This window comes from Lissotriton vulgaris, chromosome 10 (genome assembly GCF_964263255.1).
Source record: "Lissotriton vulgaris chromosome 10, aLisVul1.2, whole genome shotgun sequence".
Lineage (NCBI taxonomy): Eukaryota > Metazoa > Chordata > Amphibia > Caudata > Salamandridae > Lissotriton > Lissotriton vulgaris.
Genome location: NC_141698.1, coordinates 4,413,604 through 4,434,522, shown reverse-complemented (window position 1 = coordinate 4,434,522; position 20,919 = coordinate 4,413,604). Strand labels below are relative to the sequence as shown.

General features: G+C 51.9%; 1 protein-coding gene across 1 annotated transcript in view; it reads right to left on the bottom strand.

Moving 5' to 3' along the window:
• CACNA1F (calcium voltage-gated channel subunit alpha1 F) overlaps positions 1-11,657 on the bottom strand; it is a 291,317-nt gene extending 279,660 nt beyond the window's left edge. Inside the window, exon 1 of the mRNA XM_086940156.1 lies at positions 11,551-11,657. Within this exon, the coding sequence (XP_086796282.1) occupies positions 11,551-11,578 (28 nt within the window). The 5' untranslated portion in view covers positions 11,579-11,657. The remainder of the gene's footprint in view (positions 1-11,550) is intronic.
• Positions 11,658-20,919: the final 9,262 nt, after the last annotated feature.

Sequence of the window (20,919 nt, the reverse complement as noted above, 5' to 3'; positions counted from 1 at the left end):
GCCCCCCTGTAATTCCCGAGTGAATGGGACCCCTGGTACCGAGGGCCTGAGGTACTAAAGAGGGTCTCGAAGGGCTGCAGCATGTAATGTGTCTCTCCAAGGGACCCATACAGCAATCCCCTGCAGACGACCATTGCAAGCTGCGTGAAAGGGCACAAGCCCTTCTGAAAAGACGACACTGAACACTGCCTGTGTGCAATGCCCACACACTGCATGTACTATGTGCAAGTCACCCCTACGACAGGCCTTAGGCGCTCTAAGGCAGGGTACATTATATTACATGTGAGAACATATCTGCATGAGTAGAAATGCCCCTGTGATGTCCGGTTCTATTACTAGATAGTGAAAGTGATCTTAATCCATCTTAAGGTTTGTACTGGGCACGGGTCAGTACGAGTTCCCCAGCTTCATAATGGCTTCATTGAAAATAATGTTGGTTTGGAGCGAACGCCTCGCCTTAAATCATTCCCTCTGATATCAAGATTGGATTCATTAAGAGATGCCTCAAAGGGCCCCTTTAAGGGGGCCCACTGAAAACATACCGTCCTCTAGTGCGTTCGCAGCCCGCCACCACAGACGCGTTTCAAGCCCCCTTGAGCTGGGGGGCCAAGCTCTCAGACGCCAGAATCAATGCCTGCTCCGGAGGAAGGTGCTCACACCTCCGGCAGCAGGATGGCTAGATCTGCCGCCTTTGATATGTAACCCTGCCTTCCCTCAGACCTGGGAGATGCCTCCCCCTGACCTGGGGCCCATTTGGCAGCAGAGCATGGGGGTAATTAATTAATCAGGATGCGTGCCCACCTTACAGGCTGAGCACACCCCTAAGATGAGCCGCCTGAACTGTACACTCGAAGAAGTGTTTCCCCATCTTGTTTTTGGTGAAACCAGGAGCTCTGGGTCAGCGTTATGCCGACTCCCCACATGAAGTGGTGATATAGGAGATGTAGTGACCCCAGGGGTAGGTGGCCCATGGGCTACTACCTTACACCCATCTTAATGCCCTTAAATTGAGAATGTAGCTGCCCCCCTGACTCCAGGAGCTGAGATTCCCCTGACAAAAGAAGAAGGACCGAGAAGAGCTGAAGAAGCGAGAGCTGTGGACTGCTGGCGACTTTGGCACGGAACCCTGCCGGCCTGCTCCTGTCCAGAGAATCGCGACAACCAGACTCATCCTGCAGCTGTGCCTCCTCCAAAAGCCTTGGAGGACCTCCATCACCTCACCAAGCCATCAACATCTCCCTTGAAGTGGAGGACACACTTTCCTGCAACCTGCAGGCACCAACCTTAACGTTTTGCTGTCCACCGGGTCCACCAATGCAGCAGCCACACAGGAGGAGGTCCCCATGCTCCAGAAGATCAGATCTTTGTCCACACCAAGCGTGAAGACCCCAGGACCAACTAAAGACACCCTCCAACAATACCTGGGGTACCAGACCCCTTGCAGCAACCAAAGCCTGTTTGGAGTCCAATCTAGACACCGACACTGTGACAACCAACTAGCCAATGAGGACCGTCAGCATGGCAGAGGCCAACACCCAGAGTGACCCACCTGTCCTGTTTTGTCCCTTTCTACTGACCGAACGAGATCCGTGAGTGCTTTTTAGGTCTCGCCCTGGAATTCGCATCCGAAGGATGCGTCCAGGGTCGGAGACTTATAGCTGCCTGACACCGGGGAATGAGGGACACAAAACTGTGACGAGCGTGGATTGAGCTGCGTGCACGCGCGTCAACATTCACGCATGCGCACATCACAGCCGCGCACATCACAGTCACAGCCACACCTCCTCCCTCCCCCCCCCTTCGCCGCCGCCGCCGCACCTACACACACACACACAGAGCAGGCTGTTCACAACACATGCACACGCAGGCAGACACTAGCGCACACATACAGACACACACTACACCTCCCCAGGCGGCCCCCCCCCCCGCCCGCCGCCGCCGCCGCCCCCCAGCCGCCGCCGCCCCCGCCCCCCCAGCCGCCGCCGCCCACACACGAGAGTACACGCACAGACAATCCCCCCGCCCCGCCCCGCCTGCAAGCTCTCACTTACCGGCTCGGTGTGCAGGTTCCTGGGCCGTCTTTTGGCACGCCGCAGGGGTCTCCTCACCACTCGGGAGCCCCGTGTTGCCTCTGTTACCATGCAGTCTGCCCTCGCTCTTTCGCCCGGTCTCTCTGAAGCGCCCCGGGACTTCAGCGTGAAGCCTGCATGTTTCGGACGTCCTCCTCGGCAGTTACTTCCTGTTTCTTTGACGAGCCCCGCCCACGTCCAAACAAAGGCTGCCTGACTTCCAGAGTGCGCCCGCGATGAAGAGACGGCCATTTTGTCAGCACACAAGCACCTAGCACTGTGTTTATTTGCATACTGGACTGTCACTGTGCTTTCGGTAACGACGTACAGCTTCGGAGACTGCACACGTTGTAAGCATATTGTGGTGCACGTACAACAGACAGCTGAGTGCATAATCAATCTATGTGAGCAAAGAACATGTTTTCATAACCCTTGCTATCCTTTCCATTTAATTGTTTTGTTCCATTATTTGATTACATTTCCTGATATTTGACAAATGATTTCCGTGTACATGCAGAGGATTAAGCAATTGCAGTGAAAGGACACGCTTATGATGCTATCGCTAATTCTGTGGTTTTATGTATGTCCTGGTGAAATTTCTGTTACACAGTGTAATCTCAGTTAATTTCTGGCATTTGCTTTACATTTGTGATGAAATCATGGCAATTACGTGATTACACCGTGACCAGATCAAGTAAAGAAGCTTCTGTTCGGGTCAATATCCCATGGCATAAACACAGGAAACAAGGTTTGCAAAGAGAACGTGTGCAGATGCTGTTCGTGCACGCGTGATTTTGCGACTTTTTCTTAGTGCAAAATATGTCCTTGTATCCAAGAATGAATGCGAGGATGTACATGGCAAAACAGCTGCCAAATGCTGGACCGATGTTTTTTTGTTATTTCGTGTACTTATTGAAGAATTCCATGTATTTTTTGCAAAAGAATTTACGCAAATATCGCACACTCCTAATATTATATTACATTTCCTATTAATTATCACACACCATTTGCACACAATTGCTAAGGTTATTCTTTCTGAAGGATTTATCTTCATGTTGGGTTTTTTGTTTTCATTATGACGGAAATGAACCTCAACTACGCAGCTAGGGCATGTTTAAAAAAAAATTATTTCTGAATGCAGTGCACATTTTGTGCCTTGCTTCTCTTGGAGCGTGGGGACGCAGAGCCTACATGGAGTGGCTGTATAAAGGACATAGCACCACTTTTTATTGAATAGAAGGTCAATATTTTATTAAGCGTAACATGAGCATACGTGCATAGAGGATGGGCTGGTGGAAGGCTGGGAGAGAATTACAGGCAGTGATGCGGAGAATTTCCCCGTGTTCGTTGATTACAGTTTCCAAGCAGCTGTGAGCACCAAGAGATTACGGTGCGTCCGCTCTTGTTCCTTGAAGACTCTTACTCTAGCGCTCTCTAGTTTGCTGTCTTGCCTGTGGGCATTTGTCCCCAGCCAGATTGCATCTTTAATCTGTGTGGTTTCTGCATGTCGTAAACTCTATCCCAATATTAATAGCTTTTTCGTTTTTTTTCCTTTCTAATTTACATGCGCTTAATTTATTTCATGCCAGCCTTTTAAATCAGAAACGCGCTCCGATTAAGGTCCATTGAGAGCTTTACATTACTGTTGCATGTGTGAGTGCAGAGTGCGTGCAGAGTGACAGTGAGTGCAGAGTGCGTGCAGAGTAACAGTGAGTGCAGAGTGAGTGCAGAGTGAGTGCAGAGTGACAGTGAGTGCGGAGTGACAGTGAGTGCGGAGTGACAGTGAGTGCGGAGTGACAGTGAGTGCAGAGTGACAGTGAGTGCAGAGTGACAGTGAGTGCAGAGTGACAGTGAGTGCAGAGTGCGTGCAGAAACAGTGAGTGCAGAGTGTGTGCAGAGTGCAGAGTGCGTGCAGAGTGACAGTGAGTGCAGAGTGACAGTGAGTGCAGAGTGACAGTGAGTGCAGAGTGACAGTGAGTGCAGAGTGACAGTGAGTGCAGAGTGCGTTCAGAAACAGTGAGTGCAGAGTGCGTGCAGAGTGACAGTGAGTGCAGAGTGCGTGCAGAGTGACAGTGAGTGCAGGGTGAGTGCAGAGTGCGTGCAGAGTGACAGTGAATGCAGAGTGAGTGCAGAGTGACAGTGAGTGCAGAGTGAGTGCAGTGACAGTGAGTGCAGAGTGACAGTGAGTGCAGAGTGACAGTGAGTGCAGAGTGACAGTGAGTGCAGAGTGACAGTGAGTGCAGAGTGCGTGCAGAAACAGTGAGTGCAGAGTGCGTGCAGAGTGACAGTGAGTGCAGGGTGCGTGCAGAGTGACAGTGAGTGCAGGGTGAGTGCAGAGTGACAGTGAGTGCAGAGTGACAGTGAGTGCAGAGTGACAGTGAGTGCAGAGTGACAGTGAGTGCAGAGTGCGTGCAGAAACAGTGAGTGCAGAGTGCGTGCAGAGTGACAGTGAGTGCAGAGTGCGTGCAGAGTGACAGTGAGTGCAGAGTGCGTGCAGAGTGACAGTGAGTGCAGAGTGCGTGCAGAGTGACAGTGAGTGCAGGGTGAGTGCGGAGTGACAGTGTGTGCAGAGTGACAGTGAGTGCAGAGTGCGTGCAGGGTGACAGTGAGTGCAGAGTGCGTGCAGAGTGACAGTGAGTGCAGAGTGCGTGCAGAGTGACAGTGAGTGCAGAGTGACAGTGAGTGCAGAGTGACAGTGCGTGCAGAGTGACAGTGAGTGCAGAGTGACAGTGAGTGCAGAGTGACAGTGAGTGCAGAGTGACAGTGAGTGCAGAGTGCGTGCAGAGTGACAGTGAGTGCAGAGTGCGTGCAGAGTGACAGTGAGTGCGGAGTGACAGTGTGTGCAGAGTGACAGTTAGTGCAGAGTGCGTGCAGAGTGACAGTGAGTGCGGAGTGACAGTGCGTGCAGAGTGACAGTGCGTGCAGAGTGACAGTGAGTGCAGAGTGACAGTGAGTGCAGAGTGCGTGCAGAGTGACAGTGAGTGCAGAGTGTGTGCAGAGTGACAGTGAGTGCAGAGTGCGTGCAGAGTGACAGTGAGTGCAGAGTGCGTGCAGAGTGACAGTGAGTGCAGAGTGAGTGCAGAGTGACAGTGAGTGCGGAGTGACAGTGAGTGCGGAGTGACAGTGAGTGCAGAGTGACAGTGAGTGCAGAGTGACAGTGAGTGCAGAGTGAGTGCAGAGTGAGTGCAGAGTGACAGTGAGTGCGGAGTGACAGTGAGTGCGGAGTGACAGTGAGTGCAGAGTGACAGTGAGTGCAGAGTGACAGTGAGTGCAGAGTGACAGTGAGTGCAGAGTGACAGTGAGTGCAGAGTGACAGTGAGTGCAGAGTGCGTGCATAAACAGTGAGTGCAGAGTGCGTGCAGAGTGCAGAGTGCGTGCAGAGTGACAGTGAGTGCAGAGTGACAGTGAGTGCAGAGTGCGTGCAGTGACAGTGAGTGCAGAGTGCGTGCAGAGTGACAGTGAGTGCAGAGTGCGTGCAGAGTGACAGTGAGTGCAGAGTGACAGTGAGTGCAGAGTGACAGTGAGTGCAGAGTGACAGTGAGTACAGTCACTCAGCACCACCACATTATCACTCAGAACCACCACAGCACCACTCAGAACCACCACAGCACCACTCAGCACCACCACAGCATCACTCAGCACCACCACAGCACCACCACAGCACCACCATAGCACCACTCAGCACCACCACAGCATCACTCAGCATCACCACAGCCCCATTCAGCACCACCACAGCCCCATTCAGCAGCACCACAGCATCACTCAGCACCACCACAGCACAAATATGTTCTCTCAATGTTTCAAGCTTTATTACAAATGTCACAAAAAGATGTTAATATTTCACTTCTGTTCTTGGATTTCGTTACAATAAAATACACTGAACATAATCTTCACAAAAGTTATTTACAAAAGTTTAAGCTATTGCCATTAAAAATTACAATCACTTTTATTAAGTATTAAAAAAAATTAAAAGCCATTGTTATTTGTAATATCAATACATCTAAGTCACGTAAATACAAATGTTGCATTACAAATGCTATAGGTGTCACATTTGCGAAAGTTATAACTATTGGCATTGTAAATGACAAAGCTATTAATTTAGCTATTTTCAAAACCAACACATAAATGAACATTTGGTGAATTACCATTAAAATATTTGACTTTTTTACTAAGATATTATTGTACTCTTTTATGCAAACAAAATTTAGATACTGCATAAATAACTTTAATAAAACATATTTTATATATAGCTTTTTATGTAAAAAAATAACTATAGCACAAAGCAAAAAACAATTGCCATTTACAATGCTAATAGCTCAAACTTAAATAATGCGAGACCTATTGCATTGCAAATGCTTGTTAGGTCTCGCCCTGGAATTCGCATCCGAAGGATGCGTCCAGGGTCGGAGACTTATAGCTGCCTGACACCGGGGAATGAGGGACACAAAACTGTGACGAGCGTGGATTGAGCTGCGTGCACGCGCGTCAACATTCACGCATGCGCACATCACAGCCGCGCACATCACAGTCACAGCCACACCTCCTCCCTCCCCCCCCCTTCGCCGCCGCCGCCGCACCTACACACACACACACAGAGCAGGCTGTTCACAACACATGCACACGCAGGCAGACACTAGCGCACACATACAGACACACACTACACCTCCCCAGGCGGCCCCCCCCCCCGCCCGCCGCCGCCGCCGCCCCCCAGCCGCCGCCGCCCCCGCCCCCCCAGCCGCCGCCGCCCACACACGAGAGTACACGCACAGACAATCCCCCCGCCCCGCCCCGCCTGCAAGCTCTCACTTACCGGCTCGGTGTGCAGGTTCCTGGGCCGTCTTTTGGCACGCCGCAGGGGTCTCCTCACCACTCGGGAGCCCCGTGTTGCCTCTGTTACCATGCAGTCTGCCCTCGCTCTTTCGCCCGGTCTCTCTGAAGCGCCCCGGGACTTCAGCGTGAAGCCTGCATGTTTCGGACGTCCTCCTCGGCAGTTACTTCCTGTTTCTTTGACGAGCCCCGCCCACGTCCAAACAAAGGCTGCCTGACTTCCAGAGTGCGCCCGCGATGAAGAGACGGCCATTTTGTCAGCACACAAGCACCTAGCACTGTGTTTATTTGCATACTGGACTGTCACTGTGCTTTCGGTAACGACGTACAGCTTCGGAGACTGCACACGTTGTAAGCATATTGTGGTGCACGTACAACAGACAGCTGAGTGCATAATCAATCTATGTGAGCAAAGAACATGTTTTCATAACCCTTGCTATCCTTTCCATTTAATTGTTTTGTTCCATTATTTGATTACATTTCCTGATATTTGACAAATGATTTCCGTGTACATGCAGAGGATTAAGCAATTGCAGTGAAAGGACACGCTTATGATGCTATCGCTAATTCTGTGGTTTTATGTATGTCCTGGTGAAATTTCTGTTACACAGTGTAATCTCAGTTAATTTCTGGCATTTGCTTTACATTTGTGATGAAATCATGGCAATTACGTGATTACACCGTGACCAGATCAAGTAAAGAAGCTTCTGTTCGGGTCAATATCCCATGGCATAAACACAGGAAACAAGGTTTGCAAAGAGAACGTGTGCAGATGCTGTTCGTGCACGCGTGATTTTGCGACTTTTTCTTAGTGCAAAATATGTCCTTGTATCCAAGAATGAATGCGAGGATGTACATGGCAAAACAGCTGCCAAATGCTGGACCGATGTTTTTTTGTTATTTCGTGTACTTATTGAAGAATTCCATGTATTTTTTGCAAAAGAATTTACGCAAATATCGCACACTCCTAATATTATATTACATTTCCTATTAATTATCACACACCATTTGCACACAATTGCTAAGGTTATTCTTTCTGAAGGATTTATCTTCATGTTGGGTTTTTTGTTTTCATTATGACGGAAATGAACCTCAACTACGCAGCTAGGGCATGTTTAAAAAAAAATTATTTCTGAATGCAGTGCACATTTTGTGCCTTGCTTCTCTTGGAGCGTGGGGACGCAGAGCCTACATGGAGTGGCTGTATAAAGGACATAGCACCACTTTTTATTGAATAGAAGGTCAATATTTTATTAAGCGTAACATGAGCATACGTGCATAGAGGATGGGCTGGTGGAAGGCTGGGAGAGAATTACAGGCAGTGATGCGGAGAATTTCCCCGTGTTCGTTGATTACAGTTTCCAAGCAGCTGTGAGCACCAAGAGATTACGGTGCGTCCGCTCTTGTTCCTTGAAGACTCTTACTCTAGCGCTCTCTAGTTTGCTGTCTTGCCTGTGGGCATTTGTCCCCAGCCAGATTGCATCTTTAATCTGTGTGGTTTCTGCATGTCGTAAACTCTATCCCAATATTAATAGCTTTTTCGTTTTTTTTTCCTTTCTAATTTACATGCGCTTAATTTATTTCATGCCAGCCTTTTAAATCAGAAACGCGCTCCGATTAAGGTCCATTGAGAGCTTTACATTACTGTTGCATGTGTGAGTGCAGAGTGCGTGCAGAGTGACAGTGAGTGCAGAGTGCGTGCAGAGTAACAGTGAGTGCAGAGTGAGTGCAGAGTGAGTGCAGAGTGACAGTGAGTGCGGAGTGACAGTGAGTGCGGAGTGACAGTGAGTGCAGAGTGACAGTGAGTGCAGAGTGACAGTGAGTGCAGAGTGACAGTGAGTGCAGAGTGCGTGCAGAAACAGTGAGTGCAGAGTGTGTGCAGAGTGCAGAGTGCGTGCAGAGTGACAGTGAGTGCAGAGTGACAGTGAGTGCAGAGTGACAGTGAGTGCAGAGTGACAGTGAGTGCAGAGTGACAGTGAGTGCAGAGTGCGTTCAGAAACAGTGAGTGCAGAGTGCGTGCAGAGTGACAGTGAGTGCAGAGTGCGTGCAGAGTGACAGTGAGTGCAGGGTGAGTGCAGAGTGCGTGCAGAGTGACAGTGAATGCAGAGTGAGTGCAGAGTGACAGTGAGTGCAGAGTGAGTGCAGTGACAGTGAGTGCAGAGTGACAGTGAGTGCAGAGTGACAGTGAGTGCAGAGTGACAGTGAGTGCAGAGTGACAGTGAGTGCAGAGTGCGTGCAGAAACAGTGAGTGCAGAGTGCGTGCAGAGTGACAGTGAGTGCAGGGTGCGTGCAGAGTGACAGTGAGTGCAGGGTGAGTGCAGAGTGACAGTGAGTGCAGAGTGACAGTGAGTGCAGAGTGACAGTGAGTGCAGAGTGACAGTGAGTGCAGAGTGCGTGCAGAAACAGTGAGTGCAGAGTGCGTGCAGAGTGACAGTGAGTGCAGAGTGCGTGCAGAGTGACAGTGAGTGCAGAGTGCGTGCAGAGTGACAGTGAGTGCAGAGTGCGTGCAGAGTGACAGTGAGTGCAGAGTGACAGTGAGTGCAGAGTGACAGTGCGTGCAGAGTGACAGTGAGTGCAGAGTGACAGTGAGTGCAGAGTGACAGTGAGTGCAGAGTGACAGTGAGTGCAGAGTGCGTGCAGAGTGACAGTGAGTGCAGAGTGCGTGCAGAGTGACAGTGAGTGCGGAGTGACAGTGCGTGCAGAGTGACAGTTAGTGCAGAGTGCGTGCAGAGTGACAGTGAGTGCGGAGTGACAGTGCGTGCAGAGTGACAGTGCGTGCAGAGTGACAGTGAGTGCAGAGTGACAGTGAGTGCAGAGTGCGTGCAGAGTGACAGTGAGTGCAGAGTGTGTGCAGAGTGACAGTGAGTGCAGAGTGCGTGCAGAGTGACAGTGAGTGCAGAGTGCGTGCAGAGTGACAGTGAGTGCAGAGTGAGTGCAGAGTGACAGTGAGTGCGGAGTGACAGTGAGTGCGGAGTGACAGTGAGTGCAGAGTGACAGTGAGTGCAGAGTGACAGTGAGTGCAGAGTGAGTGCAGAGTGAGTGCAGAGTGACAGTGAGTGCGGAGTGACAGTGAGTGCGGAGTGACAGTGAGTGCAGAGTGACAGTGAGTGCAGAGTGACAGTGAGTGCAGAGTGACAGTGAGTGCAGAGTGACAGTGAGTGCAGAGTGACAGTGAGTGCAGAGTGCGTGCATAAACAGTGAGTGCAGAGTGCGTGCAGAGTGCAGAGTGCGTGCAGAGTGACAGTGAGTGCAGAGTGACAGTGAGTGCAGAGTGCGTGCAGTGACAGTGAGTGCAGAGTGCGTGCAGAGTGACAGTGAGTGCAGAGTGCGTGCAGAGTGACAGTGAGTGCAGAGTGACAGTGAGTGCAGAGTGACAGTGAGTACAGTCACTCAGCACCACCACATTATCACTCAGAACCACCACAGCACCACTCAGAACCACCACAGCACCACTCAGCACCACCACAGCATCACTCAGCACCACCACAGCACCACCACAGCACCACCATAGCACCACTCAGCACCACCACAGCATCACTCAGCATCACCACAGCCCCATTCAGCACCACCACAGCCCCATTCAGCAGCACCACAGCATCACTCAGCACCACCACAGCACAAATATGTTCTCTCAATGTTTCAAGCTTTATTACAAATGTCACAAAAAGATGTTAATATTTCACTTCTGTTCTTGGATTTCGTTACAATAAAATACACTGAACATAATCTTCACAAAAGTTATTTACAAAAGTTTAAGCTATTGCCATTATAAATTACAATCACTTTTATTAAGTATTAAAAAAAATTAAAAGCCATTGTTATTTGTAATATCAATACATCTAAGTCACGTAAATACAAATGTTGCATTACAAATGCTATAGGTGTCACATTTGCGAAAGTTATAACTATTGGCATTGTAAATGACAAAGCTATTAATTTAGCTATTTTCAAAACCAACACATAAATGAACATTTGGTGAATTACCATTAAAATATTTGACTTTTTTACTAAGATATTATTGTACTCTTTTATGCAAACAAAATTTAGATACTGCATAAATAACTTTAATAAAACATATTTTATATATAGCTTTTTATGTAAAAAAATAACTATAGCACAAAGCAAAAAACAATTGCCATTTACAATGCTAATAGCTCAAACTTAAATAATGCGAGACCTATTGCATTGCAAATGCTTGTTAAACACAGGCTCCGATGACCAAAACCCTCTGTGCTCACAGCCCATAATGTACACACGGCCACTGTGCACACATGCCCATTATCTTCAAAGAGCCACTTCCCACAATGCCCCATTATGTACACACGGCCACTTCCCACAATGCCCCATTATGTACACACGGCTACTTCCCACAATGCCCCATTATGTACACACGGCCACTTCCCACAACGCCCCATTATGTACACACGGCCACTTCCCGCAATGCCCCATTATGTACACATGGCCTCATTACCAAGTTCAACTTGTCCATGCCTTTTGAGTAGGCTGGAGACCTACCATTCTGGAATGTAACGCGAGGTACTGGAGACCCTCAGATTGGAAGTCACAGGGTACAGACCGGTTCCCTCACTTCACACCACTGCCTCAGACACACCCCTCTCCCACCACTAAAAAACTCGGGTGAAGTCCTGCTTACCTGTTCCGTTCTCCTTGTTGTCCGACATAGTGGTCGGAGTACAGAGGCCGCCGTGCCGAACAGAGTCCACGGGGGAGAATCATCCGGTCCGGTCTGCTCCGCGGCAGAGGTCTACCAAGTGGTATCCAGATTTGAGATCTGCTGGGAGAGACGTTGAATGAAAGAGCCACTCTGTGACTGGGGTTTTGGACACAAGATGCTTCAACATTGGGGCCTTGAACTGGAGACTTCTGAGTCAGGAGTTTGAGGTGGGAGATTTGCTGAGTCCATAGGAAACTAAGTGTTTGTGACCGGAATATGCCCGTTTCTATGTACCAACCTATGTTGCGATTCCGTAAACTATTAACAAATCGCAAAATGGGTTACCAATTTGTTATTAGGAAGAGGCGTATTAAGGGCGTCCCTTCTTAATAGTGACTTGCAGTGATATTTTCAAATGTTTTGCGACCGAAATTTGCTTTTAGGAACTCCCATACAGTAGTCTTTGTAAATATGGCCGTAAATTAGAGATTTGCTAAATCATGTGAAATCTTGAAAGCAACTCTGACAATTCAGGGAGGTGAGACTTCAAATGGCTACGCTTCTTGAAGGGAAAATTTGCTCAATCAGTTGGTATTAGATGGGAGATCTGCTGGGCTAGTGGGTCTTGGCTAGGAAAACTGCTGAGCCAAGGAGGACCTCAATAGAGCTGCTGAGCCAAGGAGGACCTCAATAGAGCTGCAGAGCCAAGGATGACCTCAATAGAGCTGCTGAGCCAAGGAGGACCTCAATAGAGCTGCTGAGCCAAGGAGGACCTCAAAGGAGCTTCTGAGCCAAGGAGGACCTCAATAGATCTGCTGAGCCAAGGAGGACCTCAATAGAACTGCTGAGCCAAGGAAGACCTCAATAGATCTGCTGAGCCAAGGAGGCCCTCAATAGATCTGCTGAGCCAAGGAAGACCTCAATAGATCTTCTGAGCCAAGGAGGACCTCAATAGAGCTGCTGAGCCAAGGAGGACCTCAATAGATCTGCTGAGCCAAGGAGGACCACATTAGGAGATTTGCTGAGCCAAGGAGGACCTCAATAGATCTGCTGAGCCAAGGAAGACCTCAATAAATCTGCTGAGCCAAGGAGGTCCTCAATAGATCTGCTGAGCCAAGGACCTCAATAGAGCTGCTGAGCCAAGGAGGACCACATTAGGAGATTTGCTGAGCCAATTAGGACCTCAATAGAGCTGCTGAGCCAAGGAAAACCTCATTAGGAGATTTGCTGAGCCAAGGAGGACTTCAATAGATCTGCTGAGCCAAGGAGGACCTCAATAGAACTGCTGAGCCAAGGAGGACTTCAATAGAGCTGCAGAGCCAAGGATGACCTCAATAGAGCTGCTGAGCCAAGGAGGACCTCAATAGAGCTGCTGAGCCAAGGAGGACCTCAAAGGAGCTTCTGAGCCAAGGAGGGCCTCAATAGATCTGCTGAGCCAAGGAGGACCTCAATATAGCTGCTGAGCCAAGGAGGACCTCAAAGGAGCTTCTGAGCCAAGGAGGACCTCAATAGATCTGCTGAGCCAAGGAGGACCTCAATAGAGCTGCTGAGCCAAAGAGGACCTCAATAGAGCTGCAGAGCCAAGGATGACCTCAATAGAGCTGCTGAGCCAAGGAGGACCTCAATAGAGCTGCTGAGCCAAGGAGGACCTCAAAGGAGCTTCTGAGCCAAGGAGGACCTCAATAGATCTGCTGAGCCAAGGAGGACCTCAATAGAACTGCTGAGCCAAGGAAGACCTCAATAGATCTGCTGAGCCAAGGAGGACCTCGAAAGAGCTGCTAAGCCAAGGAGGATCACAATAGAGCTGCTGAGCCAAGGAGGACCTCAATAGAGCTGCCAAGCCAAGGAGGACCTCGATAGAGCTGCAGAGCCAAGGAGGACCTCAATAGAGCTGCAGAGCCAAGGAGGACCTCAATAGATCTGCTGAGCCAAGGAGGACCTCAATAGAACTGCTGAGCCAAGGAGGACCACAATAGAGCTGCTGAGCCAAGGAGGACCTCGAAAGAGCTGCTGAGCCAAGGAGGACCTCAATAGAGCTGCTGAGCCAAGGAGGTCCTCAATAGATCTGCTGAGCCAAGGAGGACCTCGAAAGAGCTGCTAAGCCAAGGAGGACCTCAATAGAGCTGCTGAGCGAAGGAGGACCTCGAAAGAGCTGCTGAGCCAATGAGGACCACAATAGAGCTGCTGAGCCAAGGAGGACCTCGAAAGAGCTGCTGAGCCAAGGAGGACCTCGAAAGAGCTGCAGAGCCAAGGAGGACCACAATAGAGCTGCTGAGCCAAGGAGGACCACAATAGATCTGCTGAGCCAAGGAGGACCACAATAGATCTGCTGAGCCAAGGAGGACCTCGAAAGAGCTGCTGTGCCAAGGAGGACGACAATAGAGCTGCTGAGCCAAGGAGGACCTCGAAAGAGCTGCTGAGCCAAGGAGGACCTCGAAAGAGCTGCTGAGCCAAGGAGGACCACAATAGAGCTGCTGAGCCAAGGAGGACCACAATAGATCTGCTGAGCCAAGGAGGACCACAATAGATCTGCTGAGCCAAGGAGGACTTCGAAAGAGCTGCTGAGCCAAGGAGGACTTCGAAAGAGCTGCTGAGCCAAGGAGGACCGCGAAAGAGCTGCTGAGCCAAAGAGGATCTCAATAGGAGATGTGCTGAGCCAATCAAAGCTTCAATGCTAAATCTGCCAATTCAGTGAGGACTGGAATGCAAGATGTGAAGGAGCGATAATTCCTAAATGAGACATTTGTGAAGTCAGGAATGGGAGATATGAAAGGTCAGTGGTTCTTGGGTGGGAGATTTGATGTCAGCACATTCCAGAAGGGAGATTCAAAGATTGGGGGTTTCTTGGACGGGATATCAGAGTCAGTGATGCCTGGAATGCTAGATTTGAGGAGTCCATATTTACAAAATGGAACACTTGGCAGCCAGTGAAGTCAGGAATGTGTAGTATGAGAGGTCGATGGTTCCTGGGTGGGAGATTTGATAAGTCAGCAAAGTCCAGACGGGAGAGGAAGATTCAGTGGTTCTTCGGCAGGACACTTGCACAGTCAGACTGGAATGGGGGTGGGAGAAATGATAAGTCAACTGGGTTTTTATTTGGAGATTTGCCAACTTAATGAGGTTTAGAATGTGTTGGGGACTTATTGTTGCCTTGAGTGGGAGATTTGCTGAGTCAGTGGGTCTGTGTAGGAGATTTCATAAACCAGTGGTCTGTAGATGGGAGATTTGTTGCATCAGTGCTTTATTGACTGGAAGATTTGCATATTTGGTGAGCTTTGATGAGAGGGAACTTTGATGAGTCAGTGGCACATTAAGAAGGGAGAATTGTTGAGGCAATGGGGTATAGAATGGGAGCTTTGATGGGCCAGCGGCACACTGAGTGGGGGATTCACGGAGTCAGTGAGGTATAGAATGGGAGCTCCAATGAGTCAGTGGCGCACTGAGTGGGAGATTTGCTGAGGCAGTGGGTTATGGAATGGGAGCTTTGATGAGTCAGTGGTGCACTGAGTGGGAGATTTGCTGAGGCAGTGGGTTATGGAATGGGAGCTTTGATGAGTCAGTGGGTTTTAACTGGGAGATTCGCTGAGTCAGTGAGGTATGGAATGGGAGCTTTGATGAGTCAGTGGCACACTGAGTGGGAGATTCGCTGAGTCAGTGAGGTATGGAATGGGAGCTTTGATGAGTCAGTGAGGTATGGAATGGGAGCTTTGATGAGTCAGTGGGTTTTAACTGGGAGATTCGCTGAGTCAGTGAGGTATGGAATGGGAGCTTTGATGAGTCAGTGGGTTTTAACTGGGAGATTCGCTGAGTCAGTGACGTGTGGAATGGGAGCTTTGATGAGTCAGTGGGTTTTAACTGGGAGATTCGCTGAGTCAGTCTGGTATGGAATAGAAGCTCTGATGAGTCAGTAGGTCTTGAATGGGAGATTTCCTAGGTGGGTGTTTTTGGGGGGGAGGTCGCCAGGAAAGAGAGGCCTTGGAGGGGAGCTTTGAAGTCAGTGACCCCATGAATGGGACGAGGGTTAGGAAGCCAGTAGGTTTGGGAGGGGTCATTAATAAGCGTGGGAGTGTGAAGGGTTGAAGGAACAGAGAGTCTTCTAGGCGCTGGCCCAGGTCCTCCCGAGCCTGTCTCCCCTTTGGACGGGGTGGGGGCGGCCTGGGGAGACGGCCACTGACGGGGCCCTCTGAATGTGGCAGTCTCTGCACCCCGAGCTCACCCTCCGCATCAGAATAAAGACTGCAACAAAGATGCAGGGGGGAGGGGTACTGTAGAAAGAGGGGGAGAGAAGAGGGAAGAGAGGGAGAGAGAGACGCGCAGAGAGAGGCGGGAGAAGGAATAAAACGAAAAAGAGAGACAGGGCAGGAGAGGGTGGGAGAGCGAAGAGGAGAGAGTGAGAGGCAAAGCAGAGAGAGAAAGCGAGAGACAGGGAGAGAGAGAGAGACAGGGAGGGAGGGAGAGAGAGAGGGAGAGAGAGAGAGAGAGAGAGAGAGAGGGGGGAGAGAGAGAGAGAGGGGGGAGAGAGAGAGCGAGAGGGAGGGAGAGAAAGAGAGGGAGAGGGGAAGAGGGAGAGGGGAAGAGGGAGAGGGAGACAGGGAGGGAGAGAGAGAGAGACAGGGAGGGAGAGAGAGAGAGAGACAGGGAGGGAGGGAGAGAGAGAGGGAGAGAGAGAGAGAGAGAGACAGGGAGAGAGAGAGAGAGAGAGAGAGAGAGGGAGAGGGAGAGAGAGACAGGGAGGGAGAGAGAGAGACAGAGGGAGAGGGAGACAGGGAGGGAGGGAGAGAGAGAGGGAGAGAGAGAGAGAGAGAGAGAGAGAGAGAGAGAGAGAGAGAGAGAGAGCGAGAGAGAGAGACAGGGGGGAGAGAGAGCGCTAGAGGGAGGGAGAGAAAGAGAGGGAGAGGGGAAGAGGGAGAGGGGAAGAGGGAGAGGGAGACAGGGAGGGAGAGAGAGAGATAGAGAGGAGGGGGAGAGAGAAAGAGAGAGAGGGAGAGAGAGACAGGGAGGGAGGGAGAGAGAGAGGGAGAGAGAGAGACAGAGAGAGAGAGAGACAGGGAGGGCGAGAGAGAGAGAGAGACAGGGAGGGAGGGAGAGAGAGAGGGAGAGGGAGAGAGAGAGAGAGAGACAGGGAGACAGGGAGAGAGACAGGGAGGGAGAGAGAGAGAGACAGGGAGGGGGGAGAGAGAGAGGGAGGGAGTGAGAGGGACAGGGAGGGAGGGAGAGAGAGAGACAGGGAGAGAGAGACAGGGAGAGAGAGAGACAGAGGGAGAGGGAGACAGGGAGGGAGAGAGAGAGGGAGAGGGAGAGAGAGACAGGGAGGGAGAGAGAGAGAGAGAGAGAGAGAGACAGGGAGGGAGGGAGAGAGAGAGAGAGAGAGAGACAGGGAGAGAGGGAGAGAGAGAGGGAGAGGGAGAGAGAGACACACACACAGGAGGGAGAGAGAGAGAGAGAGAGAGAGAGAGAGAGAGAGAGAGAGAGAGAGACAGGGAGGGAGGGAGAGAGTCAGAGAGAGAGAGACAGAGAGGGAGAGAGAGAGAGAGAGAGACAGGGAGGAAGAGAGAGAGAGAGAGAGGGAGAGAGAGACAGGGAGGGAGAGAGAGAGGGACAGGGAGGAAGGGAGAGAGAGAGAGACGGAGAGAGAGAGAGAGAGACAGGGAGGGAAGGAGAGAGAGGGGGGGACAGGGAGGGAGAGAGAGAAAGACAGGGAGGGAGAGAGAGACAGGGAGGGAGGGAGAGAGAGAGAGTCAGGGAAGAAGAGAGAGGGAGAGAGAGTTTGGAACAGAAGGGGCGGGGCAGGGAGAAAGTGGGGAAGAGGGACAGGGAGGGAGAGTGAGAGAGAGACAGAGAGAGGGGGAAGAGAGGGAGAGGAAGACAGATAGAGATAGAGATAGAGATAGAGATAGAGATAGAGATAGAGATAGAGAAAGAGAGAGACATGCAGGGAGAGAGAGAGAGAGGGAGAGTTGTAGACGAGATAAGAGTGGACTGGAAGATTTCGGGAACAGGCCAGCTACAGACAGATGGAGAGGAGGGAGAGACAGCCAGGCAGAGGAATGATGGCTCCGGGGGAAGGACAGACCGACAGAGAGAGGTATGGTGGCTGTAGAGGGAAGGGCAGGCCTACAGGGAGGTAAGGTGGCTCTAAAGGGAAGGACAGGCCGACAGGGCGGTATGGTGGTTGCAGGGGGGAGGTCAGACCGACTGAGAGGTAAGGTGGTTATAAAGCGCGGGTTTGATGGACAGAGACGGCCAGGGAAGTTTCACGACTGCACAGGGACAAGAATGGACAGACAGATGTACCCCAGCTCTGCTGCAGAAGAGGCGCGGACTTGGCCCCCGGCTCCTTCTGGCCCTTGGCCCCCGGCTCCTCCTGGCCCTTGGCCCCTGGCTCCTGACCCCCGGCTCCTCGTGGCCCCTGCGGCCTGCTCCTGGCGCCTCCAAGGGCCCTGCTGGCTGCTGCTGTCCGTCTGATCCACCCCAATCTCTGCCAATCCCCGGCTCTGCCTCCGCTCTCTCGGGGGATTAAGGCCGACGGAGCCTGTTTATCCCGACCATGGGGGAGGGGAGGGAGGGAAGACCCAGGGAGGCGAGGGGGCCCGGCGTGGAGGAGGGACCAAGGGCCGCCGAGGGGCCTGCGTCCAGAGAGGGGGCCCCTGGGCACTTAGGGGGGCGGGAGAAGCAAGGATGGGGCTGCTGATGAAGCGACACATGGCTTGAGTGCAGCCTCCCGACAGGCCTGGCTTCTTAGCCAAGCACCGGTGCATTCTGGGCCTTGTAGTTGTGCTCGCATGCTGTAAATGCTGTGCGAAGGGCGTGCTTGTTTAGACTAAAAGCCAGATCTGGCCGAGGGGCACACATGGCGTGGGTGGACCAGGGAGGAGAGCATGGAACGACAGGGGAAGGGGGTGGGGGAGGAGAGCTGGGGCTGGTGGCATGAGGGGCCCTGGTGGAGCACAGAAACTTTGCCCCCCAGCCCCAGAGGGGGCCTGCTCTGCACAGACACCCCCCCCCACCCTGTGCACATCAGGGATGAAGGCACAGCGCACCCTGAGCTCGACTCCAGGGGCCCTCACAGCTCGACCCCCTGACACTGCGGCTGCCCCCCGCGGAGCCAACGAAAGGAAGGGAGGGGCCAAGCAGGGACCTACAGCCGCCCCCAGGAGCAAAAACCTTTGTACTGGGAAGCCTGACCTCCTGGAACTCACGCCTACGAGGCACATCTGGACAACACACCACCACTGGGAGGAACACCCGGACAACACAGTCACTGGAAGGAACACCTGGACAACACACCGTCACTGGAAGGAACATCTGGACAACACCCCGTTACTTAGAGGCACACTGGTACAACGCACCGTCCCTTGGAGGCAAACCTGGACAACACCCCCCCACTGGGAGGAACACCTGGACAACACACCACCACTGGGAGGAACATCTGGACAACACACCACCACTGGGAGGAACATCTGGACAACACACCACCACTGGGAAGAACATCTGGACAACACACCACCACTGGGAGGAACATCTGGACAACACATCACCACTGGGAAGAACATCTGGACAACACCCCGTCACTCAGAGGCACACCTGGACAACACACTGTCACTGGGAGGCACACCTGGACAACACATCTTCACTGGGAGGCACACCTGGACAACACACCACCACTGGGAGGCACACCTGGACAACACACCACCACTGGGAAGAACATCAGGACAACACCCCGTCATTGAGAGGCACACCTGTACAACGCACCGTCCCTTGGAGGCAAACCTGGACAAGACATCCTTCACTGGGAGGCACACCTGGACAACACCCAGCCACCGACAGGCACACCTGGACAACACACCACCACTGGGAAGAACATCTGGACAACACCCGTCACTTAGAGGCACACCTGTACAACACACCGTCCCTTGGAGGCAAACCTGGACAACACATCTTCACTGGGAGGCACACCTGGACAACACACCCCCACTGGGAGGAACACCTGGACAACACACCACCACTGGGAGGAACATCTGGACAACACACCATCACTGGGAGGCACACCTGGACAACACCAAGCCACCGGGAGGCACACCTGGACAACACACCACCACTGGGAGGAACATCTGGACAACACCCCGTCACTTAGAGGCACACCTGTACAACACACCGTCCCTTGGATGCAAACCTGGACAACACACCGCCACTGGGAGGCACACCTGGACAACACACCGCCACTGGGAGGCACACCTGGACAACACCCCCACTGGGAGGAACACCTGGACAACACACCCCCACTGGGAGGAACATCTGGACAACACCTGTCACTTGGAGGCACACCTGGACAACACACCTTCCCTGGGACACACACCTGGACAACGCACAGTCACTGGGAGGCACACCTGGACAACACCCCGTCACTGGGCGTCACCCCGAGTGGGATGGGTATGCTCAGACGTGAGTCCCATGCTCTCCACACCACTGGAGTCAAGCTATCCTGGCTGAAGAAGGCTGATAGCCAGTAACCGGTCCTAGGATGCTTGATTCAGGTCCAGGAAAGACATGGCTTGGCAGTTCGGGCTGGACTGCTCCCATGAGGCACAGGGTCAAGGCTGATTTGCATATGCCATGTCGGAACTGGGGTGGTGTGGAGTGCAAAACAACGATGGATTTAGGCCCAGTTCTCTGTACTGGGTGAATGTATGACATTGTTCTGCATTCTGTCCATCAATTGTTGTTTTTACACCTGGACAACACACCACCACTGGGAAGAACATCTGGACAACACCCCGTCACTTAGAGGCACGCCGGGACAACACCCCGTCCCTGGGAGACACACCTGGACAACACACCATCACTGGGAGGCACATCTGGACAACACACAGTCACTTGGAGGCACACCTGGACAACACCCCGTCACTGGGCGTCACCCCGAGTGGGATGGGTATGCTCAGACGTGAGTCCCATGCTCTCCACACCACTGGAGTCAAGCTATCCTGGCTGAAGAAGGCTGATAGCCAGTAACCGGTCCTAGGATGCTTGATTCCGGTCCAGGAAAGACATGGCTTGTCAGTTCGTGCTGGACTGTTCCCATGAGGCACAGGATCAAGACTGAGTTGCATATGGCCATGTCTGACCTGGGATGGTGTGGAGTGCAAAAAAACGATGGATTTAGGCCCAGATCTCTGTACTGAGGTGAATGTATGACATTGTTCTGCATTCTGTCCATCAATTGTTGTTTTTGCATTTGTCACCCCGAGTGGGATGGGTATGCTCAGACGTGAGTCCCATGCTCTCCACACCCCTGGAGTCAAGCTATCCTGGCTGAAGAAGGCTGATAGCCAGAAACCCGTCCTAGGATGC